Source organism: Amblyraja radiata, chromosome 17 (assembly GCF_010909765.2).
Source record: "Amblyraja radiata isolate CabotCenter1 chromosome 17, sAmbRad1.1.pri, whole genome shotgun sequence".
Lineage (NCBI taxonomy): Eukaryota > Metazoa > Chordata > Chondrichthyes > Rajiformes > Rajidae > Amblyraja > Amblyraja radiata.
This window is the reverse complement of record NC_045972.1, coordinates 3751617-3771632: the sequence shown is the minus strand read 5'-3', so window position 1 is coordinate 3771632 and position 20016 is coordinate 3751617. Positions and strand designations below refer to the sequence as shown.

At 45.1% G+C, this 20016-nt stretch overlaps 1 protein-coding gene across 1 annotated transcript in view; it reads left to right on the top strand.

The window, feature by feature from the left end:
- The window catches only part of klhdc4 (kelch domain containing 4), an 86903-nt gene that overhangs the window by 36425 nt on the left and 30462 nt on the right, over positions 1-20016 (top strand). The window contains exons 6-7 of the mRNA XM_033035638.1: positions 11849-11941; positions 13170-13329. Of these exons, the coding sequence (XP_032891529.1) occupies positions 11849-11941; positions 13170-13329 (253 nt within the window). The remainder of the gene's footprint in view (positions 1-11848; positions 11942-13169; positions 13330-20016) is intronic.

Sequence of the window (20016 nt, the reverse complement as noted above, 5' to 3'; positions counted from 1 at the left end):
AATGGACACTGAGCAAATAGTGACGTCAATGCGTGTACTCCTGAAATCAGCACTCATGTGGTTTGTTCTTGGAATTGGCTTGTTCGGTGTTCTGATTGCTACTATTTCTCCCAGAAATGATTCCAAGGGTTGCTTTATTTGAGGTTACGTTGGTTCATATACTGTTAGGCATTTGTAAAATGTTAAATTGATGGAATATGCAGGCAGATATATGCAAAAGCGGGGTGGTGCATATTGGAAAGAAGCTGATATTTTGGAGTTGAGTAAATCTGTTAAAACTGCAAGGACAAATCTTCCACATTTTATAATATTTTACATGCGAATAAACAGTTTTATTTTCTTAAATTGTTCAACTGAGTGTAAATGATTTAAACTATTTGTTATTTACGGCAAGATTGTAAACATTTTTGCAAATAACATCATTCATATTCATGCTATAAATATCAAGTAGCGGAAATTATCGCCCTTGGTGGCATCATACTTTCCAACAGGAACTCTTTGCACTAGGGCATTTGTTTCCAATAAGCCTCTTTAGTTGCAGTGTTGTAGCTAAACATTTACTGAATATGCCTGAATGATTTGGGGAAGAAACAAACAGCAAAACATACATAGGGAAGTTTGTGTGTATCTGCAGGAAACATTTTCAGGTTACACTTTAAAAAGGAACTCTTTACAACTTTAAATAGTAACCATATTATTTAGTTTATGATATGAATAATCTAACACTTTACTTTGGTGTTGCTGCTGTGATTTTCACCTTCAATCATGCTGCAGGAGCACGAGTTAGATACACCAACATTGTTATATTGTCCTCTTTACAACAAATGTCAAATTGGCACAGTGGTGCAGCTGATAGAGCTGCTGCCTCACACACCAGAGACCTGGATTCGATCCTGACCTCGGGTGCTGTCTGTGTGGAGTTTGCATGTTGTCCCTGTGACTGCGTGGGTTTCCTCCAGCTGCTCTGGTTTCCACCTACATCCCAAAGATGTGTGGCTTTGTATGTTAACTACCCTCTGTAAATTGCTCCAAGTGTGTAGGAATTGGATGAGAAAGTGGGATAACATAGAACTTGTGTGAATGTGTGATCGATGGTCTGCTTTGACAGTGGGCCAAAAGCATGTTTCCATGTTGTATCTCTAAACTAAACTAAAATTTACTACCGCTGGAAAAGAAGATGTCACCTTGTTAAAAATATTATTACTGTGTAGTTGCTTTAGTTGGTTAAGGGCTTGTCCCAATTACGCGACTTTTTCGGCGACTGCCGGCACTGTCATAGGTCACCGAAAATTTTCAACATTCAGCGGCGACCAGAAAGACGCTACGACTCTTTGGGTGACTAGGAGACCTCTCATGACCATACAGGCGACCCCTGGCGACATGTTACAGGTGTCACCAGGGTGCATGTCGCCAGGGGGTCGCCTGTATGGTCGTGAGAGGTCGCCAGGGGGTCGCCTGTATGGTCTCCTACTCACCCAAATAGTTGTAGCGTCTTTCTGGTCGCCGCTGAATTTTCAACATGTTGAACATTTTCGGCGACTTATGACGGGTGCCTGCAGTCGCCGAAAAGGTCGCGTATGTGGGACAGGCCTTTAAATGGTGTTGCTTTTAATACTTCCTATTATAGTCAAGAAATTATACTTCGCATTAATATAACTTCACCATCATATTTTAAAAATGAGGCTGTTTCTCATTAGATTAGATTAGATTAGATATAATTTATTGCCACACAGCCAGGCTGGTGGAAATTTGGATTGTAGAACTGAATCTTGTGGGTTGTCGATTAGTTGATAAGGGATATTGAGGGTCTGGTCTGAAAAAAAGAGGTGGTATATGTCAAGTAAAAGCAGCTGGGATCAATTGCGTCCCTTGAAGAATATAAGGAATGTAGGAGTAAACCATAAAAAGTAAGTTAGGAGGGCAGAAAGGGTCTATGAACAATCCCAGTCAGATAAAGATGATAATTCTGAAAGTTTTATTAGTATACTAGACCAAGTGGGACCCGTTGGGCCCCGTTTCCCCAACGCAATATTCCACCACTCACCCATAGCCCCCAACAGCGCAGGCGCGGCTCATTTCCCCTCATCCCTGTCGAATGACCCAGTCATACTCACGAACATGGTACAACAGTATTTATTGAAAAGCACATATAACTTTTGCTTTTGCTGTGAAGCACAAGTTGAGTTGCGATAATATGAACAGTGTAGTAGGCGGAGCTTCTAATAATAGAGCACTACATTGGTTAGTAAGTGAAGTAACCAATCTACACCTTTCCTTGTAGAAATAAAAGTGAAGCACATCTAAATAAAAGTGACCTATAAGAATAAACACATTACTGTGTGATGACTGAATAATACGCTACTAGCGCATACAGGGACGTACAGATGGTTTAAACGAAATCCCCGTATCTAAGGGGTGGCCTACAAAGCCGTCCCATGCGCGTACGGTGCAGATCCGCGTTTCCTCCCTTCGCCGGCGAAACAGCCAGGGACCTATGCGGCGAGGGCAGTGGTGACCCGGGGGATGAACACGGCGAAGCTGGCGAGCGGGGCACCGAACGTGGTGGTGAGGGCGCAGGGGGCATAACCAACTGTTGGTCTGCAACAGCAGAGCACGAGGGAAGAGACAGTCCGACAGTAGAAGGGTAGATCAGACGCGTTGCATTAGGATACGAGACAGCAGGATGTGGTTCCTTCACAGGAGGGAGATGTCGACGGTTACGTCTAGATCCCTTCGTCGGCGCTTACCAGGTACAAGCTCGGCTCTTTTGCAGGGCTGTGGATGTGACCCAAACAGCCATAGCCCTTGTCGGTCTGAAGCCGAATGACTTGCCCACTGGAGAGAAGTTTAAGTGGTTTGCTGGATTTGTCGAAAAATCGCTTCTGGGCATCGCGTTTCAGCTGGAGTTGTTTCTGTACAACAGGTGGTGAACGAACCTGTGGCTGCTGCAACTGCTGGGGCACGGGCAGGGCAGCACGGGTCTGCCGAGACATCAGGCGTTGGGCTGGAGACCCTAGTATTGGGTTGAGGGGGATGTTCCTTAAGTTGAACAGGTCCAAGTGGACATCGGATTTAGCAAGGTGTGAGGGCTCCATTAATTGTTTGGCGCTCCGGACAGCCCTTTCTGCGAGTCTGTTTGACTGTGGAAATTCAGGACTGCTGGTGACATGGCGAAAATCCCATAGTTGAGCAAAGTTTTTGAAACACTGGCTGGTGAACTGACTGCCGTTATCTGACGGGAGGCGTGCAGGGGGGCCGTGCACGGAGAAATGGCACGAGAGCTTTTGGATGACAGCATTGGATGTGATGCTTTGGAGCAGGTCGATTTCGAACCAGCCCGAATACGAGAACCAGATACTGTTTGCCACGCCACTCAAATATGTCGGTGGCGACCGTGGACCAAGGCAGAGGAGGAACAGGGTGTGAGAGCAAGGGCTGCTTCTGTTGGTGTGGCGTCAGGCTGTTGCAGACAGCGCAGTCTTCAACTTTTGCGCGCACATGCTCTGTCATCCCAGGCCAGTAAAACATGCTCTTTGCTCGTTGTAAGGTCGCTTCCACGCCGGTGTGGCCCCTGTGAATGGCGTCAGAGTGCTTGTCCCGTAGAACAGCTGGGATGACTGCCTTGTGACCCTTGATTATGACCTCGTCCTGCAGTACCAGTTCGTCGCGAATCAGGAAGTATCGGCGAATCGCCAGTGTTTATCCAGCCAGTTTTCTTTTTTCATTTTTTTTCATGGTACAACAGTATTTATGGAAAAGCACATATAACACACTACAGCTTGTTGCTTCTGCTGTGTCGCAGCATGATCTGCAACACAAGTTGGGTTGTGATAATATGAACAGTGTAGTAGGCGGAGCTTCTAATAATAAAGTACTACATTGGTTCAAAGGTTCAAAGGTTGATTTATTGTCACATACACGTAGATGTAGTGAAATTCCTTTTGCCAATGCAGCACATAAGAAAGAATACAAACATAACAATAATAAATAGCTTTAACATAAAAACATCCCCCCACAATGGTTCCCATTATGGGGGAAGGCACAAAGTCCAGTCCCATCCCCAATGTCCACCCATAGTCGGGCCTATTGAGGCCTCCACAGTTGCCTCTACGGAGGCCCGATGTTCCAGGCCGTCCTCGCCGGGTGATGATGTTCCGGCGTCGGGAGAGTCCTCTCAGCGGCATGGGAACCCTGGAACGGCCGCCTCCCTACTCGAGACCGTGGCTTCCGGAGCCGACAAGGCCGCGCCGAATGGAGCTCAACTGGCGATCTCGTCGCGAGATCCCAGGCTCCCGATGTGAAGTTCAGCGCCGCCGCCCGCAGCTCCGCGATGTTTTTAACGCCGGTCCCAGCTCACCGGAGTTCCAGCGCGGCGACCCAGGCAAGGCACCGCCCGCCCCGCAATGGCGCTCCAGCGCTGCACCGCCGTCCTCACACCCGCAGCGCCGCCGGTGCCGATGCCGGTGCCGCCGATGCCGATGCCCCGGGCGGTCCCCTCGCTCCTCAGCTCTGCCGATGCCGAGGCTCCGGGCGGTCCCCTCAGGAAATGCCGCTCCAGGCCCGCTGGTAGGCCGCGAGGACGGGTCGAAAGTGCAGCCCGGAGAAAAGCTGCATCTCCGACCAGGTAGGGACCCTGAAAATTAGTTTCCCCTTCCCCCCCCCCCCCCCCTCCCCCCCTCCCCCACACATAAAAAAGCTAGAACTCCTTAAAAACAAAACACTAAACTAACTAAAAATAAGAAAAAAGAAATGAAAAACAGACAGCTGCAGGCTAGGCAGCCATACCCCCTACAGGTTGGCGCCAATTAGTAAGTGAAGTAACCAATCTACAATCTACAATCCCCCAGCACTCCCTTCCCCTCTTCACACCCCCCCCTCTTCTTTCCCCTCTCCTCCTCCCCTCCTCCACTCCCTCCCTCTCCTTTCCCCCACCCTCAGTCACACCCTCCCTCCCTCCATAACCCCTCCCCCTCCCTACCCCCATCCTCTCCTAGCTCCCTGCTTCCCCACTCCACACCTCTCCCCTATCCCACTCTCCCACTAAACACAATGTTTAAATAACATTTCTCCTCCTCCCCTCCCCCACTCCCTCCCTCTCCTTACAGCAATGTAGTAAATCTCTCATTGCACTGGGACTCTTGTCATTTGTTAACATTGTAGTGGGCAGGGCAAGTTTTAAAGTGAAAAGTTTGATTTTTTTTTTAATGAAAACTGAATTTTTTGAAGTTTAAAATGTGAATAACTTTTAAAATATAACATCAATCTGAATGGAACGCTGCTGGGTTTTTGTAAACTGAGTTTTTTCTTTTATGTAAATGAGATCCCATTGTGATGTAATTGTGGGGTGGAACACTGCTGACGGGCAGTTTATGTAAATGAGATCCCATTGTGACATCATACGCTGCTAACTGCCAGTGCAAGTTCAAGTGATTTTTGTCAAACTGGATTTTGTAAAGTTTAAAGACTAACTTGTAAAATATACGATCAATCTGAACGAAATTTGATGCACCCAGAACAATGGTGAGTAAGGTGGGCCAAAAACTGTAGCGCTATCGTGTACTCTGGTGTAATTTCAGGACCATCCAGACAGACAGACAAACAAGATGAGAGTTCCAGTAATATATAGAAGATTAAGAGTAAAGTGGAGCTAAGGAGAGAGCCCCCTAACAATCAAAGCCTTTTCTACATGGAGACATGGGAAATGAGTGGTGTAAAGTGAATACTTCTGTATTTACCATGAAGCAGTACATGGAAGTTAATGAGTTTGGGGAAAGGAAGTGCTATTCTGGACCATTACATAAGAGGGAGTGTTGGAGATTCTCCAATGCAGAAGGTGATTGTCCCGGGCCTAACCAGATGTACCCAAGGAAGTTATGGGGAGCAAGGGAGGACATTTTTGTAACAATCCATTAGTCACTGCTGAGATACTAAGGGGGGGGGGGGGGGGGGGGGGGGGGGGGGGAGAGCGAAGGGCCCTGTTTCCCTACTGTATCTCCAAACTAAACTAAGCATGTTTTGTTTTGTTAACTGTTTTGTTTTGGAGGCCTTTTAGTCTTTTTAATGTGGGGGAATAGTGAACATAGAGGAAGTGGACTGAACTTTGCTGCCTTCCCTCACAGTGGGAAACGTTGTGGGGGGATGTTTTTATGTTTACTGTTAAATTCTTTAATATTGTGTTTATTTTATTGGTGTGCTGCAATGGCAACTCAAATTTCACTACACCGATTGGTGTATGTGACAATAAATGCCCATTATCCTTTGCCCTTTGGCAAGGACAGATTTCGTAAAGTCACTGTGACTTTGTGCATGTGAAAACATCTCATGCATTTGATTTTCCAGAGATGCTGTCTGACCCGCTGAGTTACTCCAGCTTTTTGTATCTATTTTCGGTTTAAGCCAACATCTGCAGTTCCTTCCTACACAGGTTGTAGTGGAGTGTTGTTTCTCAGATTGAAAGCCCGTGACCAGTGATGCGCCACAGGGATCGCTCCAGTGCCCTCTGTTGTTTGTCATGCATGTTAATGATTTGGATGAGAATGTAGGTGGCATAATTAGTAAAGTTATAGATTATACCAAAATCAGTGGAAGAGGGGGCAGTAAATAAGCTCGTAAAAGTTATGACAGGATAGTGATCAATTGGAAAAGGGGGTGTAAGAATGACAGATGCAATTTAACTCGGACAAGGGCAAAATTAAGCATTTTACAAATGTAAACCAGGGCTGGATGTACACAGTGTATGGTCGGGCCCTGGGGAGTATTATTGAACAAAGAGACCTAGGAATGTAAGCATGTGGTTCCCTAAAAATGGCAACAAAGGTACCCAGGGAAGTAAAACAAACTGCTGGAGGAACTCAGCAGATCAGGCAGTATCTTAAAAAAGGTCACCCACAAAAATCTTTAAATTTCCCTCCACAGATGCTATCTGGCCAGCTGATTTCCTCCTGCAGTTTTTTTCTCAAAATTCCAGCACCAACAATCTCTTGTGCCTTCACGCAAGACTGCAATCTCTTGTGCCTTCACATGAGTCTACATAGGTTGGGGTCTGCATAGGTTAGATAGAGCTCTTAAAGATAGCGGAGTCAGGGTATATGGGGAGAAGGCAGGAACAGGGTATTGAATGTGGATGATCAGCCATGATCACAGTGAATGGCGGTGCTGGCTCAGAGGGCCGAATGGCCTACTCCTGCACCTATTGTCTATTGTCATTTGAGAGCATGAATTATATTGAGATAGAATAGGTTTAATCAGTTTTCCCTGGAGTAAAGCTGACAATAGAGATGAATAAAAGTATGAGAGGCTGAGAGAGAGTAGCCAGCCCGGGTCTGTTTGCCATGGTAGGGGTATCTAAAACCAGAGCTATTGGTTTTAAGGTGGCAGGGAGAAGGTTTAAAGGGGATCTGAAGGATAAATCTTTTGTATCAAGTTAAGTTGAGTATATTGAGATACGTACAGTAGAGAAGTACAGTAAGGTGCAGAATACAATTAATATTTTGCTTGCAGCAGCATCGAACTCACAAAAACATAACTTATTCATAAATTACATCTATCCTACCAGACAGTGAAAAGGTGTTTCTTCCTCGTGACGATTGAGAAAAAGCAAGACGTTAGTGCCAAACACAATTAGAAAACAAGCCCATGGTAATACAAGAGGTAGTCTGTAGTGTTTTGTTGCCAAGGTAGGATCATGGTTGTGAAGGTTGGTTCAAGAACATGCTAGCTGTAGGATGTCGGGTAGGTGGTGTCTGGTATGATCTACCAGAGGTGGTCATGGAGGCAGGACCAGTAACAATGTTTAAGAGACATCTGGACAGGTACAATGTTTAAGAAGGAACTGCAGATGCTGGAACAATCGAAGGTAGACAAAAATGCTGGAGAAACTCAGCGGGTGAGGCAGCATCTATGGAGCGAAGGAGTGGGTGACGTTTCGGGTCGAGACCCTTCTTCAGTGATGAGGGGATGGGGGGGGGCGGGAAGAAGAGAAGACCCTTTCCCCAGCATTTTTGTCTACCTCTGGACAGGTACAGGTTCATTGGTACTTTATTGTCAGGTGTACCTAAGTACAGTCACATATATTTTTGGAAACAATTCAGTGACAAACTGCTATACGTTAGGGTTAGGCACAAACATACTAAATACAAGAGGCTAAGACTGTATAGTACACTATCAACACAAGAGTAGCCATGTTTCAGGTGTCATCTTGTACCGTTCAAGTCCAAAGTTTTTTAAAATATTAAGAGTCTTAACTGGACAAAGGCCTGCTATCCTGGGGGCGGCACTGATTTGGAGTTACTGGCTAGACACAAAATGCTGGAGTAACTCAGCGGGACAGGCAGCATCTCTGGAGAGAAGGAATGGGTGATGTTTCTGGTCAAGACCCTTCTTCAGACATGATTCAAGCTGGGATTGTCCTGTGCAGGCGATGTGTTGATATCCTCTATCACTGCTCCACTGCTACATGCAGCTGCAAGCCGCGTCTGATCCGCGCGCTCGGCCTCGGGCTGCTTCAGGGCCTGCAGCGGTCCACTCCGCCCACTCTGCTACTCCACCTCAACATCAGCCTGTGAACACGCCATCCCTGGCCTCCGACCCACGTTCGGCCTCTGTTCCCTGGGCCTCCAGCAGCCGACCCAGAGCACCTCTGAGGCTGTGGGAAGTTAAACCCCGAGCCTGCCCACCAGCATTGACAATTCCTTCCTTCCGTCTGCTGCCGCCGCCACCGTCATTCCATATTCCAGGCTCAGTCGCTGCTCCACTCAGCCTCTTCCCCCCCCCCCATCCGCCACCTCCCTTGCCCAGGGACGGGAACTATGCAGATCTCAGAGCCCATCCATGGAGCTGCTCCTGGAGCAAAGCGCTGCTGTCAGTGCCTGGGTCCAGCAACTCTCCATACCCAGCTGCTTTAAAACCCCTTCCGCTGCTCATGAGAGAACGGCGGTTATAGGACTGGGGGGGACTGCACGTTCCACTGTCACATCAGCAGCCAGGGCGCGGTTGTCTCTGAGTAATGAAAGGGTTCCATTTTGCAGGAATATATGTCTATCTTGTCCATAAAGTGAAAATGTGGTAACCATACCTCCACATACCTCCATCAAAGCACATCAAGAACGCATATCGCTCTGTTCCCCGGGCTGGTCTAGGTCTCCCTGATCATTGTCTAGTTTATTTATTTCAACCTACAGGCAGAAACTAAAATCTGCTAAGCCTGTGGTCAGAACAAAGAAAAGGTGGACAAGAGAGGGCATTGAGAACCTACAATCCTGCTTTGACTACACGGATTGGAATGTGTTCAGGGAAGCTACACAAGCCTCGATGAGTATACGGACACTGTATCATCATGTGTCAGCTTTTGTGAGCACAGTTGCATTCCAACAAGGAACCTGGTTCAACAACGACAAGCCCTGGTTTACTGCAGAACTCAGACAGCTCCGACAGTCTAAAGAGCAGGCCTGCAGGAGCGGGGATGCAGACCTCCACAGGCAGGCAAAGTACAAGCTGAGAAGAGGAATCAGAGCTGCCAAGGAAAGGTACTCTGAAGTTGAGGAGCAATTTCTCAGCTAGTGACACTTCTTCAGTTTGGAAGGGCTTGCAAGAAATCACCAGCTACAAGAAGAAAGCTCCCCGCTCTTTGGACAATTGTCAGCTGACCAACGACCTGAATGAGTTCTACTACAGGTTTGGCAAGCAGAAACGTAACCCTGGCACCCCCTCCCCCCCTCCCCAACAAACACAGCCAGACCCCAGTCTGCAAAGACTGGACCCTTCTACACCCACTTCTCCCCATTCACCACTTCACATCTACTTCAAGCGAGACTCCAGTCTGAAAAGACTGGACCCTTTCCCACCCACCCCTCTCCAATCACCACTTCACACCCAATTACCCATCCCCTCCATGCTGCACAACATCATTTCTCCATCATCAACAATAAAAATAGAGGAGAGGCTGTTCAGAAGACAGAAAAGCCGGAAATCTCCAGGACCGGAAAATGTTTCCCCCTCTACTCTCAAGCTCTGTGCCGAACAACTGGCACCGGCCTACACAGACATTTTCAACCAGTCCCTGCATACCTATACTGTCCCTGCCTGCTTCAAAGGCTCCACTATTGTCCTTGTACCCAAAAAGGTAAGGATTACTGGTCTTACAGTCTACAGGCCTGTCGCACTGACCTCTGTAGTCATGAAGACCCTTGAAAGGCTTGTGCTGGCCAAGCTGAAAAAATCACACACCCTCTGCTGGACACTCTGCAGTTTGCATATCGGGCCAATAGATCTGTGGATGACGCAGTCATCCTGGGCCTGTACTTCATCCTCCAGCACCTAGACTGCCAGAGGACCTATGCGAGGATTTTGTTCGTTGATTTTAGCTCTGCATTCAACACCATTGTGCCCGAGCTACTACACTCTAAACTTTCCGAGTTGACTGTGCCTGAACTCCTCTGTCGGTGGATCACCAGCTTCCTGATGGACAGGAAGCAGCATGTGAGGCTGGGAAAGCACTTCTCGGACCCGCAAACCCTCAGCATAGGAGCACCTCAAGGCTGCGTACTCTCCCCGCTCCTCTACTCTCCACACCAATGACTGCACCTCCACTGACTCCTCTGTCAAGCTTCTCAAGTTTACGGACGACACAACCCTGATTGGACTGATCCAGGATGGGGAGGAATCTGCCTACAGACAGGAAGTGTCACGGCTGGCATCCTGGTGCCATCACAACAACCTGAAGCTCAATGCTCTTAAGACAGTGGAATTGATAGTAGACTTTAGGATAGCTCCCCTCCCTTCACCATCTGTGGAGTCTTTTAAGTTCCTGGGATCCATCATCTCCAAGGACTTTAAATGGGGAGCTACCATTGACTCCGCAGTCCAAAAGGCACAACAGAGGATGTACTTCCTGCGGCAGCTGAGGAAGTACAATCTGCCACAGGCAATGATGGTCCAATTCTATACGGCCATCGTAGAGTCTGTCCTCACCTTCTCCATCATGGTCTGGTTTGGCTCAGCCACCAAGCACGATATCCAGAGGCTGCAGCGAATCGTTCGATCAGCTGAGAAGGTTGTTGGCTGCAACCTTCCCTCCATTGATGAACTGTACACTGCAAGGGCCAGAAAGCGGGCGGGTAAGATCATCTCTGACCCCTCTCACCCTGGCCACAAACTCTTTGAATCACTTCCCTCTGGAAGGCGACTCCGGACTGTCAAAGCTGCCACAGCCAGACATAAAAACTGTTTTTTTCCACGAGTAGTAGCTCTAGTCAATAACCAAAAATCTGGAGCCTCCTTTTGCTCTGGTATTTTATTTAATTCACATGTTTAATCAATAATGTTTTATTATTAATGTTTAATGTTTTATGTGTAATTCCTAACTGTCACTGGTGTCGTTGTTACTTGCGGGCAGAGCACCAAGGCAAATTCCTTGTATGCGAATACTTGGCCAATAAACTTATTCATTCATTCAAAACTGATATGAAAAAATAATGACTAAAAGTGAAGAAAGAGGAGAACCTAGTTCTATCGTTTTGTAAAAAACAATTGTATTTTCCTTTCATGCATTGGTATTTTGCATTTAATTACTTTGTAGGAGTTTGTTCACATATAGAGGTATCCATCCATAAATTGGGCATTGGTAACCCTGGGCCAGCCTGGACTTGAATGTGCAAGGTATGGTGTGATGAAATGTATTTAGGCAAGTGGGATTAGTGTAGATTGGCATGAAGGCCAACAGAGGCCCAGTGGACCTGAGGGCTGTTTCATATACTGCATAGCTGACTATATTGAATTTATTAAGGATCTGTTGGATTTACTGTGCTTTGTGATTATTTAACTGAGATTTAACATTTATTATTCTTAAAAGGGTGACTGGTGGACCATCGGGGAGAAGTGGTCATCGTATGGCTGTTTGTAAGAGACAGATCTTAGTGTTTGGTGGATTCCATGAAAGTACAAGGTAATAACAGATTTTAATTATTATTATTTTACACAAATTTAAAAAATCATCATGCTTTAATTTTGAATTTTGAGGATTTTTTTGACTGGTTTCATAATCTACACTCTACCTGAGACATAATTGAATCTACTGGTGAAGTAAAAACGAGAATGGATGTTGATGTGCTACATCTGCCACTTTCGCTGTGCTTCTACATGCTCCTGACAAAGATCCAAGGATTGTTAGTGCCATCTTGGATGTTCCTACTCCACTTTGTACAGTCATGGCATTCCCATGGATCTAAAAAAACACTGTCAATTCTCTTATCCACTTTAAGTGAGTGAACTAATGGTGCTAGGCTTTCTAGTGTGCCAGTTACATGCTCTGGCTGCTTACTATGGCTAGATGACCAAACTGGGTTGACCTGGTTATTCGAGTTGAGTAAATGCTGAAGTTGTGTTGAATGTTTTCCAGTTTGAAGGTTAGCTCCACTCCAGCATGATGTTTGTTGCAGGTGAAGTGTAACATTTCGTGAGAAAGATTGAGTCAGAGGGATGACACTCCAGCACTCTTGTTTGATCCCAATCGGCACTGTTTTTGGGTCTGATGGTGGGCCTGTCGGCTAGAGTCAAAGCTTGCATGGCATTTACAGAATGGAGAGATATTTTAGTGGCGGGGCCACTAGATTTGAAAAGTTGAAACTTCAAATTCCTCATAGTTAATATCACCAACAATTTTTCCTGGACCACCCATATTGAAGCAACGACCAAGAAAGCACAACAAAGCCTCAACATTCTTAAGGGGCGTCCCACTTGGGCAACCTAATTGGCGAGTTTAGGAGAGTTTGAAAAAATGTCAAGTTGAAGACCTCCTTTGACTACCACCCACATCAAATAATTTCTGTTTCACAGTAGTATTGCCATGTTTTTCTTTCATTTGAATGCCTTTTGTAGTAATTGCAATATCACAAGTTAAAGTTCACAAAACTCTGTTATAGTCAGTTCAGTGAATCATGTTGCATTTTTTACTTTTATGCAAATAATTTCTTAATTTTTCATTTATGTAGCTATTGGTTGTTTTCATTTTCATTATTTCCTAATCATGATATATACAAAACTCTTTCTTTTCAAGGTAGAATTCACATTTATCTTTACTGCAATAATAAATACAAATGTAGTGTAATACATTAAAATGGTTAACTGCTTATTATTTAGATAGAGGGGCTTAATAAAATGTATTTTTGTTTCAGGGATTTTGTGTATTATAATGATATTTACTCCTTTAACCTGGATAAATTTACATGGACAAAGGTGTGTCCATCTGGAACTGCTCCATGCCCTCGCTCGGGCTGTCAAATGGCTTCCACACTTGATGGTAACAACGTCATTTACGGAGGTTATTCAAAGCAGGTAATTTATTCACTTCTGAGTCTCTTCCACTTGTTCAGTTTAGCATAAAATAGTACAGGGAATATCCATGTAACAGGCTCAAGGATTTAACGTGGAACAGTACAGGAATGGTCCCGTCTGTCCAAATATTTGTGCTGAGCATAATGCCAAGTTAAACTGATCTGATCTACCTGTACCAAATCTCTATCCCTCGATTCCTTGCACTTTTACGTGCCTATTTAAAAGCCTCTTAAATACTCTTATTGCACCTGCCTCCACCACCACCCTTGGCAAAGCATTCCAAGCCCCCACCACTGTATAAAAAAAAGAAAGGTGGATTTAAACGAAATTGGCAGGGGGGTGGGATCCGATACAGGACCAAAAAGCTGGAAGTTGGTATGGAGGGTGAGGAAAGTTTAGTTGACAGAATAGGGAAAGGGAGGGAATGAGGAAGAACTATTGGTTTGAATTGTACTTATTTTAACGCGAGAGACCTGATGGGTAAGGAAGATGAACTCGGGGCATGGATAGGTACGTGTGACTGGGACGTTGTAGCCTTTACAGAAACCTGGTTAAGGGACGGACGGGACCGGCAGCTCATGTTCCAGTATACAGGAGCTTCATGAGAGACAGAAGTCAGGGTAAAAGAGGAGGGGGTGTTGTGTTATTGATTCAGGAGGATGTCACGGCAGTGGTCAGAAGTGACATTAATGATGGATCGTCCACTGAGGCTATATGGGTGGAGCTGAGAAACAAGAAAGGTATGATAGACACAAAGCTGGAGTAACTCAGCGGGACAGACAGCATCTCTAGAGAGAAAGAATGGTGATGTTTCAGGTCAAGACTCTTCTTCAGACTGAAACGTCACCCATTCCTTCTCTCCAGACATGCTGCCTGAGTTATTCCAGCTGTTTGCGTCTATCTTCGGTTTAAACCAGCATCTGCAGTTACTTCTTAAGCAAGAAAGGGAAGATCACCTTGATGGGAATGTACTTCAGGTCCCAAATAGTCAACGCGAGTTGGAAGAGCAAATATGCCAGGAGATTGTAGGCAGCAGCAGTACTAATAAGGTTGTTTTATTAGGGGATTTTCACGAGTTTGAGTTTACTTTATTGTCATGTGTACCCAGGTACAGGGAAAAGCTTTTGCTGCGTGCTAGACAATACATGATAACAATCGAGCTGTACACATTGGATAGATACTTTCCCAATATTGATTTGGAATGTCCTCATGCCAAAGATTTAGATGGGACAGAATTTATCAAATATGTTCAGAAACATTTCCCCTGTAAATAGTAGTGGGCCTTTGACGGGAGAGGGCCGCACTGGATCTAGTCCTGGGAAATTAGGCACAGCAAATGGATGGGATGTTCGTGGATGAGCCTTTTGGGACCAGCAACCACCTTGCCAATAGGTCTAAGATAGTCAGGATAGTTAAGACAGATAGCACGCAAAAAAGGAAATCAGGAGGGCAAACAAGAGATTTTACGTTCATAAAGGGGGAAAAAAGATAACCAGAGAGAGAATGGGACCCCTCGGGAATCAAAGCAGTCAACTTTATGTGGAGCCACTGGAGATGGGTGCGGTCCTCAATGGGTATTTCTCCACTGCTTTACCGAAGAGAGAATCGGAGAAACTTGGGGCAGTCAATGGAAGTGTGTTGAGGGCAGTCAGTATTATCGTTGAGGAGGTACTGAAGATCCTAACGTGTATGAAGATAGAGAAATCCCCGGGCCTGATCAGATTGATCCAAGGGCACTGAGAAACTAGAGAGGAAATTGTGGGTGCCCTGGCAGAGCTTTATGAGTCAACATTAGGTACATGTACGGTGCCGGTAAAGGGATGGAAAAGGGCTGATTTGATAGTCAGCATGGTTTTGCACATGTGACCAAAAGGATGGTTGAGGGGAGAGCTATAAATGTTGTATATATGGATTTGGATTTCAGCAAGGCATTTGACAAGGTTCTGCACGATAGGCTACTCTGGAAGGTTAGATTGCATGGGATTCAAGGAGAGATAGCTGACTAGATAGAAAATTGGCTTCATGGAAGGAAGCAGAGGGTGATGGTGGAAGGTTGCTTCTCGGACTGGACGGCAGTGACTAGTGGTGTGCCACAAGGTTCACTGCTGGGCTCATTACTGTTTGTCATCTATATCAATGATTTGGATGAGAATGTACATGGCATGATTAGCAAATTGGGCGGTATTGTAGATAGTGAAGATGTTTGTCAAAAATTGCAGCAAGATCTTAGTCGGTTGGGCTGGTGGGTTGAGGAATGATGGATGGAATTTAATACAGGGAAGTGAGAGGCATTGCATTTTGGACAGCCTGAAAAAGGGCAGGACATGCTAAATGGCACTGCTTGGGGAAGTGCTGTAGAGCAGAGGAATATAGGAGTGCAAGTACATAATTCCTTGAAAGTGGCATCACAGGTATATAGGAGAATCAAGAGGCTTTTGTCAAATTGGCCTTCATCAGTCAGAGTAGACAATAGGTGCAGGGGTAGGCCATTCGGCCCTTCGAGCCAGCACCATCAGTATTGATTAGAAGTTGGGAGGTCACGTTACAGTTGTGTAAGACATTGGTGAGGCCACATTTGGCGTGTTGTGTTCAGTGTTGGTCATGAAGTTACAGGAAAGATGTCAAGCTGGAAAGGGTGCAGAGAAGATTTACCAGGATGTTGTCAGGAATCGAGGGCCTGAGCTATGAGAGGTTGAGCAGTTTAGGACTTTATTCCTTGTAGCACAGGAAGATGAGGTGATTTTAATGCATGTACAAAATTATGAGAGGAATCGATGCACAAGGGTCTTTGTACAAGAGTTGGGGAATCGAGAACATGGGGTCAAAGGTTTAAGGTGAGTGGGGGAAAAATGTAATATGAAGCTGAGGGATAACATTTTTACACAAAGGTAGGAGGGTATATTGACGAGCTGCCAGAGGAGTTGAGGCAGGTACTATCATAACGTTTAAGAGACATTTGGACAGCTACATGGCTAGGATAGGTAGAGGGTTATGGGCCAAGCACAGGCAGGTGGGAATGGTGTAGATGGGGCATGTTGGTTGGCATGGGCAAGTTGGGCCGAAAGGCCAGTTTCCACACTGTATGAGTCTATGACTCTGACTCTATAGGGACTGTCCCACTTGATGATTTTTTCAGCATCTGCCGGCATCATTGACAGACATATCAGGTCAACGAAACGTCGCAGCGTGACGCGGCAGTGGCGCGCCGTGACGCAGCTTAATGACGTATGACGTGCTGTGTTTTTGCCAAGTGGGACAGGCCCTTATGACTCTTCAGCCTAAGCCTCAATGGCCCACTCTTGCGCTGTCCACTTTCACTATAGCTACAGTTAAACTTACCTCCCTTTTATTGGCAGCTGATAATTAGCCGGGTTGTGAGATTTGCCTTTTAAATTTCCCCCCCCTCGCTGTAAATCCCGAGAGATGACTTATCAAACTGAGAGTCTTGACTTTTCCATTCTTCCTGCTTTTGCTGCAAATCGCAACAGTTGCGATTCACCAACTGTGAGATTTACCTTTTGAATTCATCCTGCTCTCACTGGAAATCTCAACAGATGATGGTTTTCAAAAGCTTCCCAATCCTCTAGCTTCCTACCAATCTTTGTCATAGTAGTTGCTTTTATGCTTTTGCTTTTCTTTTATCTTTTGCTTTTAGTTTATTTTATCTTTTGCTTTTATGCTGTATTTGACTTCCTTCGTCAGCCATGCTTGCATTATTCTCCCCTTAGTATGTGTGTTAGAATGAAAATATCTTGAGTCTTCTGAATTACTCCCAGAAGCTCTTTCCATTGCTACTGCACCACCATTCCTGCTAGGGTCCCCTTCCAATCAACTTTATCTCCTGTATTACAACGAGACCTGGGTGTCCTTGTACACCAGTCACTGAAAGTAAACATGCAGGTACAGCAGGCAGTGAAGAAAGCTAATGGCATGTTGGCATTCATAACAAGAGGATTTGAGTCAAGCAGTAAAGAGGTCCTTCTGCAGTTGTACAGGGCCCTGGTGAGACCACATCCGGAGTATTGTGTGCGGTTTTGGTCTCCTAATTTGAGGAAGGACCTCCTTGCTTTTGAGACAGTGCAGCGTAAATTCACAAGGTTAATCCCAGGGATGGCGGGACTGTCATATGAGGAAAGATTGGAAAGACTGGGTTGTATTCACTGAAATTTAGAAGGATTAGAGGGGATCTTATAGAAACATATAAAATTGTAAAAGGACTGGAAATGCTAGATGCAAGGAAAATGTTCCCAATGTTGGTAGAGTCCAGAATCAGGGGTCACAATCCAAGAATAAAGGAGAGGCCATTTAAAACTGAGATGAGAAAAAAACGTTTTCACCCAGAGTTGTGAATTTGTGGAATTCTCTGCCACAGGAGGCAGTGGAGGCCAATTCACTGGGTGGATTTAAAAGAGAGTTAGATAGAGCTTTAGTGGCTAGTGGAATCAAGGGATATGGGGCGAAGGCAGGCACGGGTTACTGATTGTGGAAGATCAGCCATGATCACAATGAATGGTGTTGCTGGCTTGAAGGGCCAAATGGCCTCCTCCTGCACCTATAATATAAATAAATGCAACTGATGTTGGCTTCTCCCCTTCAAACTGCAGGTTGAATTTCTATCATATTATTTGCCTCCTAGGGGTTCCTTCACCTTCAGCTCAGTAATCAAATCTAATTCATTGCACAACTCCAAAGCTCTAAAGGGCCATTCTTTGGAAAGTGAACCCAAATGTCACACAAGTGGCCAGATGTAGTCACATAAAGTCATACATTAAAAAATTATTGTAGGAGATTGATCGTATTCTTTGCAATTTTCCTACCTCCAGAACTATAATGCATGTCTGCTAAAGATATGAACGTTCTAGTTTTTTAAAATTCACAGTTTGTAAGATAAAACTGAGTTATGGGGAAAAAAAGCTTCTGTGGGGGTCACATACGTGACCGGTCATCTTTGACCTCTGACCCTAAACAAATAATGTCAGCACAACATAAAAATTTCAGTTTATTAAAAAAATATATGAATCATGTATGCAATACATAACAATATACCAGTAATACGTTCAGAATTAGAAGAGATGTTTCCACAATTTTTCATGTTTTTGGTCACACACATGACTAAGAATGACCCTAAAAAGCCATCTCTTAGGCATTCTACAAATTCCTTCTCTTGGCACCCAGTACCAATCTGATGTTCCCAATCTACCTGTATATTTAAATCCCTCACGACCACTGTAACATTGCCTATCTTACATGCCGTTTCTATCTCCTGATGTAATTTGCACTCGACATCCATGCTGCTATTTGGGGGCCTGTATATTATTCCCATTAGGGTATTTTTACCCTTGCAGTTTATTAACTCTACCCACAAGGATTCTACATGATCTGATAGGATGTGTATCCTTTGATGTTCAGCTCCTGGCTCTGATCCTCTTTCAGCCAGGAAGGAATCTGTGCTGCCCACAACATCTATCTGCCAATTTCTAACTGCTTTGTGAGCTCACCTTCAGCAGGAGGCCTAACTCCTCATCCATCCATCTTGTTAAATTGGTTTTATGACACGATACCATACGATAGTTCTTTATTCATCCCAGGAGGGAAATTAATCTGCCAACAGTCATAAAAAAAAGATCCATGAAACATTAAATGAAAGTGACGAGTGGAAAGGATCGGGGATGTGCAAGGATTTGGGGAGGGGGGAGGAGAGTCAGTCAGTTACAGTACAATTTGATAGCCACAGGGAAGAAGGATCTCCTGTGATGGTCTGTAATGCATCTTGGTGGAACCAGTCTGTTGCTGAAGGTACTCCTCAGCTTGATTAGTGTGTCATGGAGGGGGTGAGCTGTATTGTCCAGTTTGAAGAGCATCCTCCCATCCAAAACCACCTCCCATGAATCCAACTCCACCCCCAGGACAGAGCCAGCCTTTCTGATGAGTTTGTTAATCTCTAATGATTTTGCTACATCTAAACAAGCATAGCCAGTTCATAAGTGGTAGGAACAGAATTAGGCCATTCATCCCATCACGTCTACTCCACCATTTAATCATGGCTAATCTATCTTTCCCTCTCAACCCCATTCTCCTCATGCCTTCTCCCCATAACTCCTGACACCAGTATTAATCAAGAATCTATCAATCTCCACCTTAAAAATATTCATCCACTTGGCCTTCACAGCCTCCTGTGGCACCTAATTCCACAGATTCACAACCTTGTGACTAAAAAAATCCTCCTCATCTCCTTTCTAAAGGTATGTCCTTTTATTCTGAGGGTATGGCCTCTGGTCCTAGACTCTCCTACTAGTGGAAACATCCTCTCCACATCCATTCTATTCAGGCCTTTCACTGTTTGATAAGTTTCAAAGAGGTCCCCCCTCATCGTTCTAAACACCAGCAAGTACAGGCCCAGTGCCGTCAAACACTCATCATATGTTAACCTAATCATTCCTGGAATCATTCTGATTAACCTCCTCTGGACCCTCTCCAAAGCCAACCCATCCTTCCTAAGATATGAGCCCCAAAACTGCTCTCAATACTCCAAAACCGTTTGACCAGCGCCTTATCAAGTCTCAGCATTACATCCCTGTTTTTATATACTTGTCCTCTTGAAATAAATGCTAGTGTTGCATTTGCCTTCCTTACTACTGATTCGACTTGCAAATTAACCTATTGGGAATACTTCGCCAACACACCCAA